We start from the raw sequence: 22555 nt of genomic DNA, 5'->3' as shown, positions 1-22555 counted from the left end.
AAATGACACATATACATCTACTCAAGTAAAATGTGTCACAAAAACATTTTGCCTGCCTTTAAAAATAAGACTTTGGGCTGAATCAGTGAGCAAAGGTAATATTTAATTAAACTGATGTAAAAGAAGTCTCAAAACATGTATTGCTTTTCACCAGAACAACTTTATGACGCTACTGATCCGGTAATGGTAACTTGACTGTATACCTCTCTTATTTATGATTTAATCTTTGGCAGCGAATAGTGAAATAAGAAATAACAAAAACGTTTGATATATATTTAAATGTTTATTGTCTATAAAAAAAAACATTACCTTCCACCTCAAAAAAATTATTTTTCATTGGCACCGTCGACTTCGGTGGAACACCTGATCTTACACTGCGCCGGGAATTGTGCGCAAGCGGCACCATCGTTCGTATTACATGTAGCTGTATGGAATTGTTCGAATATGTCTGGTATAAATTTATGGTTTTCAATGTTAGTGATAAAGTTTCTGCCTTTTTGGTGAATACATTGTAAAAATGTAAAAGCCAAAATCGACGTGGCTACTGGTTGCATGGGCGCAGCCATTTTGTCAAATAATAACCGTATTAGCCAATGAAACCGCCGGATTAAGCGCAATAGTCTAAAGTCAAAACTGTGTAAAAGGACACAGGTCAAAACGTTTAAAACAAGTACAAAAAAAATATTTTTTTCGGCACCCTAATAAAAAGTTACGGGTCGGCGCCGTTTCGGGAGACACGGTCGGGCGACCGGAAACCGACCTATTTTTTTTGGCCTTACCACACATAGTGAAGTACGAATTATTGTGCATAGTAAACGATGACACATTGGGAATTAATGTATAATGAAATAACAAACACACTTGAAATATAACCAATGCGTTATTCGTTTTCAAAATTCACATACTATTAATGTATAATATTAATATTATAATTGCACATTTTAAATGAATTTAAAATGCCTATTTCTGAAGAAATATATTTCGAACGACGACCGGAAATAATTGTTTACATAATGAACTTGTTTTTATAGTGGTAACTCGAGGTTCAGAGAGATGAAAATGCAACGGATCGTATGGATCAACACGATCGTGTTTAATTTTCCCTAAAGCAGGGCTCTTTATAACGGGAGCAGAAGGGGACTTAAAGAATCAAATAAGAAAGAACTAAGAGCCAGCTCTGACATCGACATTCGGCAAAGGTCCCAAATATCGAGCTGGGGCGAATATCGAGCCAACTCTCACATCGACATTCGACACCAGTCCCGAATATCCAACTGGGGCGAATATCGAGCCAGATCTGACATCGACATTCGGCAAAAGTCACGTATATCGAGCTGGGACGAATGTCGTGCCAGTTCTGACATCGACATTCGGCTAGTCCCGATTTTATCGAGCTGGGGCGAATGTCGAGCTAGCCCTGACATCGACAGTCGGCTAAAGTCCCGAATATCGAGATGGGGCGAATGTCGAGCCAGCTCTGACATCGACATTCGACACTAGTCCCGAGTATCCAGCTTGGCGAATGTCGAGCTGCGACCCCGTAACGTTTATTAGGTATGACAAAGAATTTTGCCAAAGATCGCAGGCAAACTGAACCTTTATTCATTTAGACATACAACTTTGTTCTTCAAAATTTCAGTATGACAAATGAAATGAATGAAAGACAATAATCAAGTTTGTAAATAAAATTGATAAACTAAATACGTTAAGAAAAACTACAGGAATTCTTTTTGCATGCGCCCATGTTTCAACGCACTTTCGAATGAACCCCAAAGTATTATAAGTAATTTGAGGTCAAGTTTCAACCTTTAAGTGCGTTGCACAGGTGCATGTGCAATTTTATTCTCACTCAAACGACCGCACTTTAGGGTTTCATAAACAAGAAGAAGTAACTTTAAGGGATATTTATAGGGCATCACTTATAACTGAGACATATGCTTTGATTTATTGTTTGTTAAATAAATATAATGCCTCTTAAATAGGCCGGAAATATTTGTATAGTATAAATAGTATCATAAACGCAGATATTTCTTCATTTAAGTTTGTTAAATGCAAAAAATTAAATTTGAATTTATATATATATATATTTGCCTACAAGCCAAACAAAAACCATTTTTATAAAAATAAGAGCACTACAAGAGTTATTGTAACCTCTCCGTAATAAACATGTAGAAACGATAAAGATGAGGTCCATTTAATACAAGAGGCACGCTCAACAAACGCATTCGCTCCAGTTCGATATTCTGGTCTTTTGCCGAATTTCGATGTCAGAGCTGGCTTGAAATTTGTCATAGCTCGATATTCGGGTCTAGTGCCGAATGTCGATGTCAGAGCTTGCTCGAAATTCGCTCCAGTTCGATAATCGGCACTTTTACCGAATGTCGATGTCAGAGCTGGCTCAACATTCGACCCAGCTCGATATTCGGGATTTTTGCCGAATGCCGATGTCAGACCTGGCTCAATATTCGCCCTAGCTCAATACTCGGGACTTTTGCAGACTGTCGCTGTTAGAGCTGTCTCGACATTTGTCCCAGCTCGATATTCGGAACTAGTGTCGAATGTCGATGTCAGAGCTGGCTAAACATTCGCCCCAGCTCCATATTCGGGACTTTTGACGAATGCCGATGTCAGAGCTGGCTCGACATTCGCCACAGCTCGATATTCATGACTAGTGCCGAATGACGATGTCAGAGCTGGCTCGACATTCGCCTCGGCTTCATATTCAGGACTAGTGTCTAATGTCGATATCAGAGCTGGCTCGACATTCGCACCGGCTCAAGCCGATATTCGGACCAGTGCCGAATGTCGATGTCAGAGCTGGTTCGACATTCGCCCGAGCTCGATATTCGGGACTTTTGCCGAATGACCATGTCAGAGCTGGCTCGACATTCGTCCCAGCTCGATATTCAGGACTTTTGCCGAATGTCGATTTCAGAGCTGGCTCGACATTCCCCAGCTCGATATTCGGGACTAGTGCCGAATGTCGATGTTAGTGCTGGCTCGACATTCGCCCCAGGTCAATATTCTTGACTAGTGCCGAATGTCGTTGTCAGAGCTGGCTCGAAATTCGCTCCAGCTCGATATTCGGGGCTTTTGCCGAATGTCGATGTCAGAGCAGGCTCGATATTTGCCGCAGCTCAATATTCGGGACTAGTGCCGAATGTCGCTGTCAGAGCTGGCTCGACATTCGCCCCAGCTCGATATTCGGGACTTTTGCCAAATGTCGATGTCAGAGCTGGCTCGACTTTCGTGCAAGCTTAATATTCGGGACTAGTGCCTAATGTCGATTTCAGATCTGGCTCGACATTTTCCCCAGCTCGATATTCGGGCCTTTTGCCGAATATCGATGTCAAAGCTGGCTCGATATTCACCGCAGTCCGATATTCGGGACTTTTAGCGATTGTCGATGTCACAGCTGGCTCGACATTTGCCCTAGCTCAATATTCGGGACTAGTGCCGAATGTCGATGTCAGAGCTGGCTCGATATTCGCCCAAGCTCGATATTCGAGACTTTTGCCGCGATATTAGAGCTGTCTCGGCATTCGCCCCAGCTCGATATTCGGGACTATTGCCTAATGTTGATGTCAGTGCTGGCTCTATAATCGCCGCAGCTCAATATTTCGGGACTTTTTCAGAATGTCAATGTCAGAGCTGGCTCGATATTCGAACCAGCTCGATGTTAGGGACTAGTGCCGAAAGTTGATGTCAGAGCTTGCTCGACATTCGCCCCGGCCCTCTTTTCGATACTATTGCGGAATGTCGATGTCAGAGCTGGCTCAACATTCGCTCTAGCTCGATATTTGGGGCTTTTTCCAAATGTCGATGTCAAAGATTGCTCGACATTTGTCCAAGCTCGATATTCGGGACTTATTCCGATTGTCTATTTCAGTGCTGACTCGACCTTCGCCCCAGCTCGATATTCGGGACTTTTGCCGAATGTCGATATCAGAGCTACCTCGACATTCGCCCCAGCGCGATATTCGGAACTTTTCCGAATGTCGATGTAAAAGCTGGCTCGACATTCGCCCCAGCTCGATATTCGGGACTTTTTCGAATGTCGATGTCAGAACTGGCTCGACATTCACTCCAGCTTGATATCCCGAGCTTTTGCCGAATGTCGATGTTAGAGGTATTACTCTCTATAAATTGGTCGTTCGACTATCAGTTAATCTTACAAAACAGTGTTACTAATGGGCTTGAAACGTGTAATTTAACTCAACTGCAAAATACGTTATGATAATTATAGAAGACGGAATCAATTGCGAAAACAAATGCTAGTTTGAAATAGATGTGTTACAGACGCTTAAGTTCCACGAATAAGAAATCTAGTTTATTCAATTTATTATGCCGCATAAGCAGATACTCAATTCGCATGAAAACAGTATTTGTTCATCATAGAAAACGAACAAAATACATGCACAAACCATCGGAATGCAATGAAAGCCTGTAAGCATTGTAATACTGGATTATACGATAATACGGCAATGTCAAATACACAGATGTTATTTTGTATGACCTTTTATACTGTTGTGCGATAAAAGGACTAAACTATGTGTAATACATTGCACATATAATTTTTAATGATTCATTTGTTAGGATTTTGCGGGAAAAACAATAATTACGTTTAAGAATGAACGAAAACGTTTCTATACAATAAATTAGAATACAACAATCAAATGATTTTAGCCGTTCATAACGCTTGCTTTGAGATATATAGAACCAGCGCATAATTATGGTATTGTGGGTAGAGATGTTGTTTATTTTAAATAGAAGACATCATTGTTTGCTCTTGAAAATTAAAATCCGACAAATCTGTGTTTAGCAAACAAATCTAGTTTGAATTGTATCGTATTTGTTTTCCAGAGAATGTATCACATAATTAAGCATTTAAAATGCAAAAGAAAATGTATTTGAACAAGAGTGGCACAATTGTTTTGTTCAAGAGATTGAATTTTATTGTGGACTTCTACTTACTTCTTGTGTGTAGACGTAAACTGATTTCATCGTTTTTAGCTATTGCATTAGAAACATATTCTGTTAGAGGACAAATTCATTGCTTTGTATAATAGTCAGACTTATCATATTTATATGGTAGGGTTTTTTAATTGACAAAGGGGGACTGTTTATGAATGTCAATACTTTTTTTATTAGTTCACCTGATTGCTCAGGTGAGCTTTTGTGACCGGTCTTTGTCCGTCGTCTGTCCGTCCGTCCGTTCACATTTGTTCGTAAACACTCTAGAGGCCACATTTATTGTCCGAACTTCATGAAACTTGGTCAGAAGCTTTGTCCCAATGAAATCTCGGTCGAGATCGAAATTGGGTCGTAACGGGGCAAAAACTATATCACTAGGCCAAAAAAAGAAAAAAACTTGTAAACACTGTAGAAGTCACATTTCATGCCCAATCGTCATGTAACTTTGTCAAAATGTTTGTCTTAATGATATGCTGGTTGAGTTCAAAAGTGGTTGCGGTCCGTTGAAAATGGCCGCCAGTGGGCGGGGAAGTTTTCCTTATTTGGCTATAGAGAAACCTTGTAAACACTCTAGAAGTCACAATTTTTGCACAATCATCATGAAAATTGGTCAAAACATTGGTTTTATTGATATCTCGGATGAGTTCGAAAATGGTCCAGATCGGTGAGAAAACATGGCCGCCAGTGGGCGGGGCAATTTTTCTATATATGTATATAGTGAAAACATGTGAACACTCTAGAAGTCACATTTTTGGCCCAATTTTCATGAAATTTGGTCAGAACATTTGTTTCCTTGATATGAGAGTTTAGTTCGAAAATGGCTCCGGTCAGTTGAATAACATGGCTGACGAGGGGGGGGGCAGTTTTCTTATATTTATATAGTAAAAAAGCTTGTGCACACTAGAAGTCACAATTTTTGCCCAATAATCATGAAACTTGCTGAAAAGATTGGTTTAATATATATCTCAGATGAGTTTGAAATGGTCCAGATCGGTAAAAAAACATGGCTGCCAGGGGGGGGGGGACAGTTTTCCTTATGTGACAAGAGAGAAACCTTGTGATCAAACACTGTGGAAGTCACATTTGTTTCCAAATCATCGTGAAACTTAGTCAATATATTGGTTTCATTGATTTCTCGGACTTGGAAAATGGCTCAGATCGGTGAAACACACTTTTTAGCTCACCTTATTGCTCAGGTAAGGTTTTAGGATTGGTCTTTATCCGCCGTCCGCCCGTCAACATTTGGTTTGTAAACAATTTAGCATTCACATTTCTCAAGCATTCTTTATCAAAGTTGCTGAAAGCTCTCAGTCAAGTTTGATAATGAGAAAAATCACATAATTAATGCCATGATTATTGCCTTAGATTTCCAAATTTTCATTATATTATACAAAATCCTTGTAAACACTCTTAGAGGTCACAATTTTGTTTCAGATTTTATGAATCTTGGTCATAATATTTATTTTTTGTAAGCAAAGTTTGATGTTTGGTAAGGAGGGTCAAGTCAAAATTAGGTCACCAGGTCAAATCTTACAAAAGCAAAAACACTCCATACGCCAGAGTTTTAGTTCAATAATGATGAAACTTGACCAGGATGTTTGTCTAGACAATATTTTGGTCAAGTTTGACGTTTGGTAAAGATTGAATGAACCGACTCCTCTCCTGTGAGCGAACTAAGGCCATCTTTGCCCTCTTGTTTTAATACTCACGAGTGTAAGTGCATACGGCCGAGAGAAAAGTTAGTTCTTAGTTTCAAAATAATAAAGTTGTTTACGTGTAAATAGTACAGTAATATAGTGTTCATGAAATCCGAAATATATTAGAATTTTATTATCAAAATAAAAAAAACTTTATTTCACTTTATCTTAACAGAAAAAGTTCAGTATTTGATTTTCAAAAGTCCTCGTCCCAAAATTATACCCAAAGGTTTATTGATGTATAAGACGCTCTAATATCCATTCAAACGACAAATACACTTTTTGTTACAGGATTATACTATTAACATGAACAGAGTAGAGTACAAATAAACCATGTGTGTGTATTCACGTTTTCATCATTCCCTTTCAAATGTCCGCAAATATCAATGAACCATTTCGCTATTCGGCATGCTGGACAAACGAGTAATCTGGTCCTTAACAATTATTCATCCTCTACAGGAACAATACCCATGTGTTTATTGATTAGACATTAAAGAAACTAGAAAGCCTGCTTAACAGACAGAAGAGACCGAATAGTTTATTAACGTCTCACTTTTGTACATAAAACACAGTAAAGCAGCACAAAATCATTAAATATATGTACAATAACCACTCTGAAAGAGTTACGAGAGACGATGGTTCTAAAAAATTTAAAAGTGTTCAACGATTATATACATCATTTTTCACATCTGTTAGAAATATAAAAAAAGATCCTTAAGGAAATTCGATTAAAAATGATTAATTTTCTTAAAATAAATAAACATTTTAACTGTTAGAAATATGAAAAAGCCATACACACTACATATATTTTCCTGCAATCGTATAAATAAAATAGAATGGATATGCTCGAACAGTACGATATATTTTAGATATTTACATTTGATTATATTAGGTACAACGAAGCGACACCAACAGCTCTCACTGTCATACATGCTTGATGTTACATAACAAATTCAAAGGAAATTGTTAACAAATAAATAAACGTAACGCACACAGGATGAAAATATGCTGATATGACCCGGTTACCGAGTACTCAGGAGTCTCAGATAGAAACTAGGTCAAAAGTTGCCAAGATAAACATTCAGACGAAAACCATCAAGAATATCGAGTCATTGAGTTTAACTAGATTAATGGTTGACGACGCATGAAACATGATACATGACACAAGGCGACGATGGGCACTTATCAAAATATTAACTTACAGTTCTGAAGCACATTACCCGCATAGAACGTAATATAAGGTTTTCAATGAAATAATCACAATTTACAACTCCGCTGGGAAACAACCCACGTTGTGGTGTACCGAATGATTCAAAGACCTTAATACAAATCACTTGCGATCAACTGCCATCTGAGAATACAGTTCATAGGCTGCGAATAGGAATATTGCTATTTATTTCATAAAGATTGTTTGATCATTGTCAACCGCATGTGAACAACCTATACATAAAATGCATATATTATATCAATTATTGCATATTTTACAGACAGTTATATGTGTTGTTGTTTTGGATATATGTTAGCACATGTATGGTTTTAGATAAACATGGTTATCTAAAACAAGTTTAAAGACACTTACATATCTATATGAGTATAGAATTATAATGTAAACTCTCATTCTAACTTAAGTGAATCTACAGCTGTACAACCAGGAGAAACACCGAATCGCACGTTTAATGGCAAACGACCACCGGCTAAACAGCTTGACTCAACCAAAAGCATTCTTAAGTTGGATTAAACAATCACACAACAAACAGGTACACACTGATTAAAACTTCGGTCACCGCATTGAAGCTGTGTATGGGCATAAGTGATCAACAATTTATAGATCTATGAAGCCCACTTGTTGCCATTTATGTTGTATTTAAGAGTGTATTTACTGGTCGTCGCTGCGTCTTCACTACGAAATTCTGTACCGACCTGTCCATGTAACCTTGCGGAGTAAAATATTTGTTCGAGCTAAAGTAGGTCAAATTTACCCCGGTTGTCCGGGTATTCGCAAAATAATGTATTTCGATCCAAAAAATCCACTGCAGGATGCCAAATGATAAATTAATGTGCCCTGGTATTTATGATGTTGATCTGTGGTGGATTATATTGAGCATATTGTATTTGTGGGTTTTTTTGTCTGGAGCGGAAGTGGAGGGTTTGTAAAGTTGGTCGCGTCCGTCAGTCGTTTAAGCTAATTGTGTCTTGTTTCAGTTACCAGTGTTACCAGTGTGCAGAGCCCGCCGTCCCCTCACAAGCGCAACCCCGCCAACCGAGCCAAACCCGACCCGCCCGTATTGATTTGTTTAAATGTACCTAGCATCAGGGATAATATTCTTAACAAGATCCACGCGGCCAACTCGGGACATTGTGTCTGATATCCGATCTTAAATCCTTTAGAAGCTTGCTAATTGATGTGTCATTAAATTTAATAAGAAGGCGATAACTGCATTAGCATTGTTCGTGAGCTGATTTGTATGTACGGTTTTCATGAGGTCACTTTTCTGTACAACGTGACGCGTGTTTCAATTAAGCCTTGAATATGAGATCTTCCACAGGACAAAAAACTCCTAATCTGGTAAAAGATTAGCGTCGGTACGTCGTCCTTGGTCTCCTTCATCGTTCACTAAGTGTTAGCAAAAAAAATATTGAAAATCATTCTTAACTATTGTACAGTCAAATTGTCAACCAATGTTCAAACATAAGTATTAGTAGTATATATTGTATAATGTTTTGTATTATAGAACCGATTTATTAATTATAAAACATTTGTATAACTGCACGGCTCAAGTAATACTATCGGTATAAATACATTTTAAATTATGTTCTTGTACCTCGCCTACCCCATACCGGTAAATGAAAATGCTTCCCGCATAATTAAATGATAGTTTATGAGTATATGTTAAGTAGTTTGGGGTAAAAAAAACACAATTCATATAAACTAAATTCAAAATATATAGAGACAGCGAAACGCAATTGCAACGACATCATAAGGCTCACGAGTAAGACAATATTGTGTTTATTCATTCTAATTATAATGTTTTTACTAAAACCATTTATTTCAATCCAACTTATATTTGCGTTAAGTCCTTAAACCGGTTGATGTTAAGATAAATCTTAAACCTGAGGCAGTAAACATCAATGCATGTTTTATCATTCCTCTTCGGTCTTAGGTACCGTATTAAAATGTACATGTATATAACCGGCGAGTATACGTAAATATCAATGTTTTTAGATACGACAAATTACTTGGGATAAACTGAACAGCCTTCATTTTCGGTTAAAATGAATAAGTCTCAAAAAGACAAACGATTTGATACGAATTTGAAATACATTAAATACACGACAAGAAAAAAGCAGCTTAAAACATATTTTTCAAAAAACTTAAGTGATCATAACAATTGATATTTAACGAGTAAAACGTCATCAAACATATTCAAAAACGTATCATGCATATCTATTGCACATTTGAACCAAATAATTTAAAACCATCTGTTCTTACATTAAAAGTAATAATGTTGTCCAAGAAAATATAAATAAATAAGACAGCTTGTTTTTCAGGCACAATAACGAATTTGACCGTTTCAGTAGCTTAGTAAAATAAACCACTTGTATCATTATTTTTATGATATTCTTAGTGTTGTCATCATTATATGCTTTCGAAGTGTTATGAAGACTTAATCCATGCATATTATTCTTCAAGTTTGAAGGGTTATTTTGTTATTTCTGGGTTGGGTAAAAAAGATACATAATAACATATGAATACACTTTTTAAAAATGTTTTGAACGAAAGTTGATTCAATATCGGGTTTTAAAACAGCAGTTGTTTTATTGTTAAGTGTTATTTATACTAAGACTTTTTCACATTGATTGTAAATTAGATAGCTGGCACAAAGGGCATAATTCATCTGCTTTGTTATTTATCACTTCAGTGAGTTACTCAATATTTTCATAGGGTACGTTTAAAACGGAACCTGAATAAACCTGAACCTGAATAAATGAAACATGAACCTGTTGCTATTGTGTTGGTCTACAATTCTGTTATAATATTTTTCGACAAAACATGTTTTTAATTATAATAGTAATGTGATCCCAATTTTCAGGACAGGCTTTTTTATTTGTTATTGTCATCTACATGTAAACCTGTGCCCGTAGTTTTGCATTATGTGATCTTAAATGGGATCGGAACTAAAGATGTATTCCGCTTTGGGTAATTCATCTTTATAAAACCATTGTCACTCAATTAGAATGTAAAAAATGAATATGTTTTGCAGGCTTTTCATAAAGTGGAATAATGACATGGATGCATCCGTGTCATGTCAAATTATACCTTTTTTATAAATGTACAATGCGCTAAAACATTGTTTATACTATTTTATTCCATAATTTTAGGCTAATCGTACAAACATATGGCATGGCATCATGTGTTGTTGTTGGTGTCGGTTTGATGTTCACCAACAAATTTGAGTCAAGCTACTATCCTTCATTTTAGCCGAACCTAAATCAAGTTCACATAGAGCCTTATCATTAAACTATTAACGTTCAATGCTTTAAACGCGCACTTTCTTTGTGTGCAGCACACCAAAATAATATATCATTCATTTAAATACAAGCACCGTAAAAGAAATCATGGTGTTCACGGTAAACTTTCGCCAAAAGCGTAATACCTCAATAAACGCATTCGAACCGTTCCGCTTTTTACTCGGTCTACACGCACATGGACCAAAAGGCTACAAAAACACAACAGATGCAAGAAATAATCACAAAATACTATGATTAATAGTAATTTTACTAGAAGAGAAAAGGAAGTCTTGAGACGGATACACTACTTTACCGACTGAATTAATGGAGTGAAGCATTACACGATAATGGCAGAAAAGCGTCTGCCTCATTATTAACCTATTTTCACCACATATACAGAATGAATTGTCAATCAAAAAATAAGTGAAATGCTTTTTAGTATGACACATAATAATCTATCTGGCTTGCTTGCATGTTCAGTCCTTGTATTTCCTATTAAGCGCGAGATAAAATTCGATAGACATGTACATTTGGAAAAATAACACGATTTACACCTTGAGTAGTCTAGCTGTAATGGACTGAAAATCAGTGATTTGCAAAACGTGTAAAAGATTTACTGAATCACGATCGGATAGGCATGAGAGGAGAGTGACAGCTTTATTATTTTATTGTGAAAATCCATTTCGTAATACACAGTGATTTAGAACCATGTAACACAGAAACTCACAGACAATACCGCGTGCATGCATAAATATCGCGCACAAATAAATACAAGTTATCTCTTGTTAGAGAGAATTTAGCTTCTAAACACTCTTCATTTTTTGGCTGGATGACATTTGGCATTAATAAAAACGTCTAGTGAGCCTATTGTATGGCAAAATCTATGAATTGAGCTTACGAGTACATACCTCTGGAAGATAAATAACGGTTCAATAACGAGAAACGATGTGGAAGGAGGCATATCTATCTTAGCTTAGAAGTCAGGGAATTCAGTCTGCATATTTTACATTTTACTCAGACTACTAAAGATAAGTAAATGAAGATCTATTTGCCTGGAAGTTCTTAGGAATGCCATGACGGATAGATGTTTCATGTCACTACAGAATTACGCGAGTTAATTACGTGTTTGATAGAATTTCACATATTTTCGAACCACAACGTTTGCGAAAACAGAGGAAATGAAAGTCCAAAACCTGTACATGCTTGAAAAAAGGAACTTAGTACGATGCTATTGAGTGCAATTAATACGATATGAAATACACGGAGTATTATTTTTAAAATTGTGTTTTACTCTTTTAATACAGATAAAAGTATAAGAATTATTCTGATGAAGTTGCTTATGATTATGTATGAACTTTTAGGTTTACTCAATGATTGATGCAAGCATAGTTATGTGTCTTGAAATCATACCGATATAATGTGTATATTGTCGTATATACAATATGTTATTTATATTGTTTGAGAAACTGTCTTAAAATTTTACCATACGAGATGGTAATTAAACAATCGTTCATGCGTTTTATATCAATTTTACCGACTTAATTCTTACAAAGTATTTTCATTTTAAAAAGTTGGGAAATATTTCTTTTATTTAAAATGTTATAACTTTACCTTCACGGAGTACCTTTTTTTTATTTTGCGTATTAATAGATTAACTATACAATTCTTGTTAAACTACTATCTACGCAAAAAGACTTGGCGATTGATTTTTTATTTGCATCCATGTTACTAACAAAATTAGGTATATTCAATTAAAATGTTTGACAAGAAATCACCTTCAATGAATAAAGTCCCTGTAAAGATTATTTTTTTTATTCACAACCTCAAAACACTTGCCTTATGAAACAACAGTTATTTTCAATTTGAAAGATTAAATTTCTCATCTGTATATTGCTTTTTTGCTCGTGATGTATGCTTTGTTGATAATATTACTATACCAAATATTTGTATTGTATCCAATCCGATATCATAAAAGGAGATAACTTAACGCATATAACGAAACATTGTCCGCCTCATAATCTGACGAGATAATCATGTAAAGACATATTGTCTGCTATAATTATACAGCCATCAACAACAGAGAGGGTTCTACTTTTATTCAGTATACAAACGGATAATTTCAGTACCTGAACCCACAATCAAATCAACATAAATTGCACTACCAGACACGATAATTTACTTTAATGTTGCAACACGGACCAAGGAAACTAGGTCGCAATCATGCTTCGATGAATACCACCTAATTCATATTGAAAATTAAACACAAATTGCCTATTTGTTATCATCCGGTACACAATAGCGCGTGAGAACTGCTTTTATCATACAGCCAATCGGATTACATTGTACATAACTTCGTTTTCCATCTTACAAGGGCACAAATGCTAACGACCTTTATATACTGGTTTTGATTTATATCGCTTTTACATTTGCTCTTAAATTCATCTCAAATATACACACACGCAATCTTATTTTATATACTTCTATTTTTCATCATTATGACTGAGTGTAAAGTGAAAAAGCTTTATTGAACCTTTTCAATATTTAACGTTTGTTATCTCCGTATATTGTATTTAAAGATCCTTCATACATCATAAAGAACAAATTTCAGAGAATCTTCACTATAATGCGATTGCTGTAACGCAAGGAGTAAAGTGATCGATTACATATCTTGTCTATATATGCACAACATAAATATTTAGAAGGAATGCGTTGTCTTTGTGTTAACTTTGAAAACTATTTAAGGCAACATAGTTTTATATAAGGGAAACAATTCAAATGATGCATAAAATAATTTTAAACATAATCGAAATTCATAAAATTAATTGGCTAATACTAGCATGTTTGTCAACTTTATGCCTGTATAGTCCATTGGCAATAATACTTGTAACTATATATTAAGCTAAATCTTTTACAATCGTTGCATAAATCTTTGCAATTTTACCATTCACCAAAGTGTGATATTATGTCTCAAAATCATTACAATTCATATAAATTATGCTGAAGTTTAACTTTATACAAAATGCTTTATACCAAATTAAACTGTTGCCCTTTAATAGTGACCTTGATCTTTGAGATAGGGAGACGATTTTAAATTGACCCACAGTCTTAAAATATTGAACATTCTGAAAATGATTCGTAAACTTCATGGTGAAAAATACAGCTGAAAATGATTCGTAAACTTCATGGTGAAAAATACAGCTACAGTGCAGATAAACATGTTTTGGGGAAGGGGGGATTTAACCTTTTGTGTCGAAGTTTTACCATACACTTTTAAAGTAGAGAGATTGATTCTACACTCGAAAAATAGTGTTCTATTGTGGACTCTTGTGGTAAGTTATTTGAAACGCATGATGAATGACAAAATGAAGTATAGAGCTTAATAACCACATTTACCTTTGACTTTAACCTTTGATGAAGGCAAACTAGTGTTTCGCGCAAAATGACGTCTTTACGTTGTGATCTTTTGTGATGATATATTTTTTAATACATGACAAATAACTACGATAAAGACCAGAACAGCTGTGTTGTTGCAAATTCCAACATTTTCATTTGACGGACGCAAACATGCATGCACTCACGCAAATATAGTAAATCATTGGGACTGCAAATAGAACTTTCCGCAAGCGGATTCAGCAACAATTGATTAACCAATATCACGTGATATATAGTAGATAAAAAGTTATTTAGTAAGAGTTCATTTGTACAATACTATGGTGAATGTTTTCAGTTAGTGCATGTTTGTTGTATATCGGATAATATACTTAATGTGTGCCTACTTAAATTAGTATTGCATAAGAGATGCGCTCTCTTTTCGTCCGCTTTGTTAGTAGAAAATACGATACACATGTTCAGGCAGTCACCTGATTCAATGATCGCTTAAAAGTATTTGAAATCGACGTAACTTAGGACACAATCGCGTCACGTATCATATATGTAAACTTTGAATGAAAATTGTGCTATAAAGAAAGTTGACAATTGCATCAATCAAGGTTTCGGAAGCTTACTTATTTTATACATATTTAAATTTAATGTTATGTATCTGGTATACCAAGAATGATTTCTAAGTCAGCAAGCCACTCACAAATTTTCAGTGCGAGACAAAATTAATGGAAGCATTGTTTTTATTTTAAGCAACCGTGATCTTGGGATTCAAATCCAAGCAAACGCTATGTTAACATAATCAAAGTGCATTGATACGTTAGTACGAAAACCGTCAGCTGTATCTTCTAAGTACAAAAGTGGTAAATTTGCTCAGAGTCTGAGTTGCGAGCAATGTCTAAGTACAAAAAGAACATCGTTGTTTATAATTTAATATTAGCGGACTTCGGTTATTTAATTTACACTATATGCCAAAAGTTCCAACTAATTTCTTTTCGTCAAAAGAGTGCTTTTTGCATATGGCACGAAATTTTTCACCACTATATAACGCCAACGGCAACGCCAACATATTGATATATGACGCTCAATCTATACGACATAATGATCATCAAAAATTAAATTTGATCTTGGTAATATTCAGTTTTTTAAGGTCTTCTTTTTCAATAATGAGTGCATGTATTACTAGTATTACTATTTCTTATACGTTGATACATTTCATCAATTAAGTATTAACAGTGTTGCGGTTGAAAACTAGTCAGATATTTTAATACTTGCAGCAAAGTTTGAAATCGTTTAAAGGATGTTATTACAATTCAAAGCAATATCGAGAGTATATTCAAAGTCGGTCGTCAACGACAACGCATTGACGATAATATCGGAACTCTGGTATATATAGGATCTGGCACGAGTTGTCATATCATACCATATTTTATTAAACGAGTTCAGATATTTTTTTAGTAAGCGAGCCACGAGTGAAAATATATTTTTTCTATGATCACGAGTGAATTAAAATCGATATTCCACCGAATCCAACACATTTTCTTTTTATTTTATGCTTTTTTCACATTTAATATACATTGTTAACGAGTTTAAGTAAAGAATATCGCTGGGATAATGACGTCACTTCGTCAAAAAATTACGTCATTTCACAGTAAACAGTGAAAATTATCGATAATTTTCACTGATAATTTTCACTGTTTTAAACAGTGAAATTATCAGTTTTAATTCACTGATATTTCTCTATAAACCACCGGAAAGCATAAAATAAACAAACATAAGTAATGGTTATATTACATGGCATGTGATAAATAGACATATGCAATTGTAGTTCAATCAACTCAATTTTGTGGCAACTTTTTTCTTGTTTAAAATCGCCAAAATATCGAGGTCAACGCTTAAAACGTGCATAAAGAATGACAAAATAAATACATTACGAGCTCAATGTACAAAAGTCAAAACATAGAATAATTGCTAAAAAAGGACAATAACTTTTAAACTAAAAAAGTACTGATATAAAATACACAGTTTGAACACTTACATAATTCATACGCAAAGACATTTTCTGTATAAAAGCTGAACATAAGCTGCTCAAAATTGGCCACATTGAACACCTTCGGCTTTATTACAAAATATAATTGCTACAAATACCATGGCGTTACCATATATACGTCTGTACATATTGAAAGGGAACACGGTACTTACTCATATTCGGGTATGTATTGGTATATGGATTGGATTTTAAATCATGCTAAACTGAAGTTTTGTTAAGACGATAAATATTCGTGGTACTTTTATTATAACCCAGTGTACCCATCAGACGAGTGTACTTTGATATTTAGACAATAACACACAGCAGAGCTGGGCCGGACGTCTATAATCGGCCCGCTGCCGACATAACGGCCCGAGGGCCATTATGCGGCTAGGGCCGATTTTAGACGTCCGGTCCAGCTCTGTCGTGTGTTATCGTTTATATCACATAACATACTATTTTGGCCTTCACTAAAAACAGAAACAGCCTTCCGTACTTTTATTTTCATTCAATTGATTACGCAATTGATGACGTACCTCATGTGACGTAATTTCAATGACGAAACTACCTAGACTCTCTGGATTTTATAACAACAATTCGGACGTGGAGGGTTTTTATTTAACAGTTAAATACTTTTTAAACATCGAATGATTCCAAAACGTATTTCGGATATTGTGTTTGACATGCATAATTGGGAGCTTCAATAGAAATATAATTATTATAATCGCTTCGACATTCGATTTCGTAAATCGTGTTTATGGTGACAGTGTTAAGCATTCGATGCAATCGTTTAATTAAAAGTGTGATTTAAAATCAAAGAAGATAAACGGATGGAAAACAGAAAATAGAAATACAAATCTTTGTTATTTTATTATTATAAGAACCGGATTTAAGTTGTCATCGAGGTATGTGTGTCTTTTCTAAAAAATTTGCTGTTTCACAGTGTTTGACGAATGTTGTTAAAACACAAATAGATGCATCAATTTAATGTACAGATGAGTTTTTCAGTTTCGATCGATATTTGTATTATCCAAATTGTGTGCTACGTGTAATTATAATCATGTTCGATTCTCTCGTTGAGTTGAAGCTCAATTTTATTGATCACCGTTGGAAAAGGCTGAATGTGGACGCCGTTTTGTTCAGTAAAAGTCGCGCGATTTCATTCTTTTTTTATTTGAAAAATCGGCCCGGCTAGGCGGGCTGATATAATTTATATTGGCCCGCTAGATATGAATAACGGCCCTGTCGCGACGTCATTTTGTTACTATTTATAGTAACGATATGTGATATAAAATAATTACATGTAGCTTGTGATTGTGACTCTTTCTCACTTCATCATAATCTAAAACGGAACAATGGTATTTGCGAAATAAAATCAATTATTAAAAACAATGGGATATTTCATCTCTATATAGGGTTCAGTCGTGTTGTATGGTGTTTAATTCAGTCTGTCTATCATCAAGTGGAATCAATTTTAGATAATATCAGTTGCTGAATCAACAATGAAAGGAACGCTTGGTCTGCTTTGTAATGAGGATGACGTTCTGTTAACGATTGTGGTGAGTTGCAAAGTTGTCAACTTGTTGTCATTGATTTTAATTGTAATATGCCGGATTTTACCAGTTTGCGCATCATATATATATTCATCTGCAACAATCATGGTTATGTTAAAAGTAGGCCTACGTTTTTTCCGTATCTGCCAGCGACGTTTAAACGAAAACATGCATTATATATATTATATTATAGATGTATACATTGTCTTTAAGAAATATATAGACAATAAGGAAGTGTATGGTCACTAGTGATTTGTAGTGTAACCTGTTACTTTTTAATTCGAAAATAACACGATATAATGCTATTAAACCGACAGAAATAATCTTTCTAAAGTAACATCGTATGATCTTGAATAAGAAATGTTAACAACGGTAACCTTATTTATCCTGCTTACATTACCTTGACAGGACAACAGATAGATCTAATTACACTATCTTAAAAATCCGGTGTAAAGGTATATACATGTATAAGATTACACCAATATTTGATGCACTTCAAATTATCATCTACATATAATTCTGATCTCCAAATTTCGGCAAGAATTGTCGTCTGAAATAATTATTCTTGCATGGCATCGTTCACTGAAGAAGAGAGATAAGTCGTTTATGTGTAAATTTAAAAAATTTCGGGCTGGTTATGTCCCTTGCCTAGTACGAGAGCCTGCAACATTTGTATTTAGTAGTTACTTGTTTATGTATGCACCCACGTGTTGTCTTAAATTGGAACACATCGACACCAGAACAGTATACAGCTCGTCTTTCAAACTAATTTTGAAACACCATTTTAATTGTCATTTCTGCTATTGATTGACATCACAAACTAAGCTCTTAACTATTGTACATTGTATACCCCATACAGTGATCTTGTACAAAGTGAACGTCTGCTTACAAACAAGATACCATAAGGTAACAGCTTATAGGAGTCAACAAACATATGCTGTAAAATATATATATTTACTATATATTGTTTTCAAATTGGAAATAAGCGTGCTATTTTTCTCAAAAAGTGGAACTTATAAAGTATGATAATACTTTTCATACTTCATTTCTAATAAAACAAAGTGTGTTTTACTTTAAATAACAAATTCTAACAAAACCGACTGACTAATGCATTGAACTTGAAGTATAATATTATGTCGGTCTATTACTCAATCTCCGCAAAAAAATGAATATTATGGTGATGATGATGATGACGATGATGATGATGATGATGATGATGATGATGATGATAAAAATAAAACTAATAATAATATTAATAAAACTAATAATAATTATAATAATAATACTAATCCACAGTCTATAAGTCTTACGAAGAAATAACATTTGCATTCGATTTTACCAACTTCACTATTGCGCTTGGAAAGGATGACAAACATGTATGACGCGATAGAACACGAACAAACAAACAAGAACCCATATTTAAACTTAAGTTTCAATCTAAGGTTGCAAAGAAAATCATGTAATTCCTGATATCTTATTGATCAGCTGTATGTCCTCTCCGAACCCTTAACATCTTTAAAATATTATCACAAACATTATCATAATGTCTGTAGATAAATGAAATTTAAAAAAAAGTTAAATTATCCTTTTCTTAAGATAGTTTGAAATCAAAACTCGGACTCCTATTATTGAAGTTTCAATTTGCAGAAAACAAGCTAAAATCTATTTTCATGTTTCCACAAGAAGAAAAAATCTTTCGTAAAACATAAGCAAAGTTAATATCTTTAAAATACATGTACATAGTAATAGGTTTAAAATATAGTCATTAAACAATCGCAAAATTTTGTGAATAAATACATTTAAGTCTCGCTCTTGGAAACGGGACATAAAACATGTGCGCACAGGCTTATCTGGGGCGACACTTTCCTAAAGCAAACATGTGCGCGCAGGCTTATCTAGGGCGACACTTTCCTAAATCAAACGTGTGCGCGCAGGCCTATCTGGGTCGACACTTTCCTACATCAAACTTGTGCGCGCAGGCCTATCTGGGTCGACACTTTCCTACATCAAACATGTGCGCGCAGGCCTATCTGGGTCGACACTTTCCTACATCAAACATGTGCGCGCAGGCCTATCTGGGGCGACACTTTCCTACATCAAACATGTGCGCGCAGCCCTATCTAGGGCGACACTTTCCTCCATCAAACATGTGCGCGCAGGCTTATCTGGGGCGACATTTTCCTTCATCAAACATGTGCGCGCAGGCCTATCTAGGGCGACACTTTCCTACATCAAACATGTGCGCGCAGGCCTATCAGGGGCGACACTTTCCTACATCAAACATGTGCGCGCAGGCCTATCTGGGGCGACACTTTCCTACATCAAACATGTGCGCGCAGGCTTATCTGGGGCGACACTTTAATTCCTACTAGGCTGGATATCCGTTTAGAAGAGAATTTTTTAAACGAAAAATACAACGATAACGAAAAGTGTCTACTGTATTTAGCTTGCGCGGACTTCACAGACTTATCTGGGACGACACTTTACGCGCAATCATTACGCCCCGTTTTCATAGAGCGGGCTCATTTACATAACTTTGTTCTAAGTGGCTTTGTACCGCACTGACAATAACCGTGCACAAGTCAATCATATGTAAATCCACCCATATTTACTTTCGGTTTAACGGGAAGCGCGATTAATGACTACACTTGTTATGTTAAATTTATACATATTTGCATTTTCCGCATTCTGATTGCCAATTAAGCATACAGATTTGCTCAATTATTACTTCCACATTAGTCTCTACCCTAGGAAAAAACTTGTAAATAATAGACCAACATTATTAGTTTTACCAAAATTAGCATATATGCACATATGAAAGCGCGTAAAAATTAAATAATAGTACGTTTAAAGCCTTGAATCCAACTGACCATAACCGGTTAATACAACTGAAGTAAACGTTGCCCACGCCCACTGTAGTAACGTAAGGTCGTTTCCTTGGATGGAATTTCTACTAGACTTCAACACCAAACCAATTAAATGTTTTATTAAATTTTCATAAATTCTAAGTTCAGCTAGCCTTATCCCCTGAGCAGATCAATGACAAGATTGTATTTAGTGAACGTGGTTTCTGATGATGCCTGCTGACGTCATATATACGAGCTGGACCATGTTCTACTTCATTAACGGCGATAACGTCAGCGCGTTACAGGTAACGTTGAACACTTCCGGTTCTACAAACGCTCCGGGCTGGGTGCACTTAAGGGTCGGTATGCACGATGCGTCGCTAGGGAAAGTGAAATTCTTCAGCAGTGTTGTGAATATCAATGTCAGTTCCATGTGGGCCAGCTTAGCAGCAAGGCAGTACCGGGAGCCTAGAAATGAAAACGAAACTTACTGTGGTACGTTAACTCGTCTTGTCTTATTTGTCAAAATATGTTAGAGCTAACTTCCCTACAAGATTTACTTGTGGATGTACTTCAGCTTTTTATGTATAGAATACGATAAGTTTCTTTAAAGTAACATTACCATTCAAAATCAACGAACATTTCGTACAATTGTTGGTAAAATAAACTTAACCAATTAAAAATCAGTGTTCCTTATGGCAATTGCCGAAATTTCAACGTCAGATATGGACTGGTAAAAAAGATGCTTGTAGATACAAAATGCTAATTTTTATTATTGTTTTGCATTTCGACACATGAACACTAAAATGGTGTTCGTGTGTCGTATGAAAAGCTATATTCGCGGGAATTAATTGTGGCCACAAATAAATAAAAACGAGCATTTTGTATCTACAAAAATCTATGTAATCATACACATCTTGCGTTGAAAATTTGGCTATTGCTATATGGAACACTGATTGTTAAGGTTTTAACTTTATTTTACGAAATACTTAACGAAATTTTCGTTAATTTTGAGCGTTATAGAGACTTACTTAAAATCTTGAGTGAGCGTGCATTGTACTCTTAATGAGCGAGAATAAGTTCCGACATATACACATAAATCAGCTGTTTACAACAAAGCCAGTTATGGATTTTTTTGTTTTTAATAAAAACAGTTTCAAACTTTGGAAATGTGTTTCTGGGAATGTCAATAAATTTGAAGTGCTCTACTGGGTGCCTCTAGCATAAAACTTTTAAAGTCTCTATAACGCTCAAAATCAACGAAAATTTCGTTAAGTATTTCTTAAAATAAAGTGAATAGCAATAGCCAAATTTCAACGCTAGGTGTGTTATGATTACATAGATTTTTGTAGATACAAAAATTTTATTTATTTGTGGCCACAAATAATTCGCGCGAATATATCTATTCATACGACACACGAACACCATTTTAGTGTTTATGTGTCGTATGAATAGATATGCAAAACAATAATAAAAACGAGCATTTTGTATCTACAAACATCTATTTTACCAGACCACATCTGACGTTGAAATTTCGGCAATTGCCACAATGAACACTGATTTGTTATT

General features: G+C 35.3%; 1 protein-coding gene across 1 annotated transcript in view; it reads right to left on the bottom strand.

The window, feature by feature from the left end:
- Positions 1-19600: 19600 nt before the first annotated feature.
- The window catches only part of LOC127866967 (cytochrome P450 2J6-like), a 39099-nt gene continuing 36144 nt past the window's right edge, over positions 19601-22555 (bottom strand). The window contains exon 8 of the mRNA XM_052407843.1: positions 19601-21454. Coding sequence (XP_052263803.1) covers positions 21255-21454 — 200 coding nt within the window. The 3' untranslated portion in view covers positions 19601-21254. The remainder of the gene's footprint in view (positions 21455-22555) is intronic.

This window comes from Dreissena polymorpha, chromosome 2 (genome assembly GCF_020536995.1).
Source record: "Dreissena polymorpha isolate Duluth1 chromosome 2, UMN_Dpol_1.0, whole genome shotgun sequence".
Classification (NCBI taxonomy): domain Eukaryota; kingdom Metazoa; phylum Mollusca; class Bivalvia; order Myida; family Dreissenidae; genus Dreissena; species Dreissena polymorpha.
Note: the sequence above shows the minus strand (reverse complement) of the source record. Positions and strands in the feature narration are given on the sequence as shown.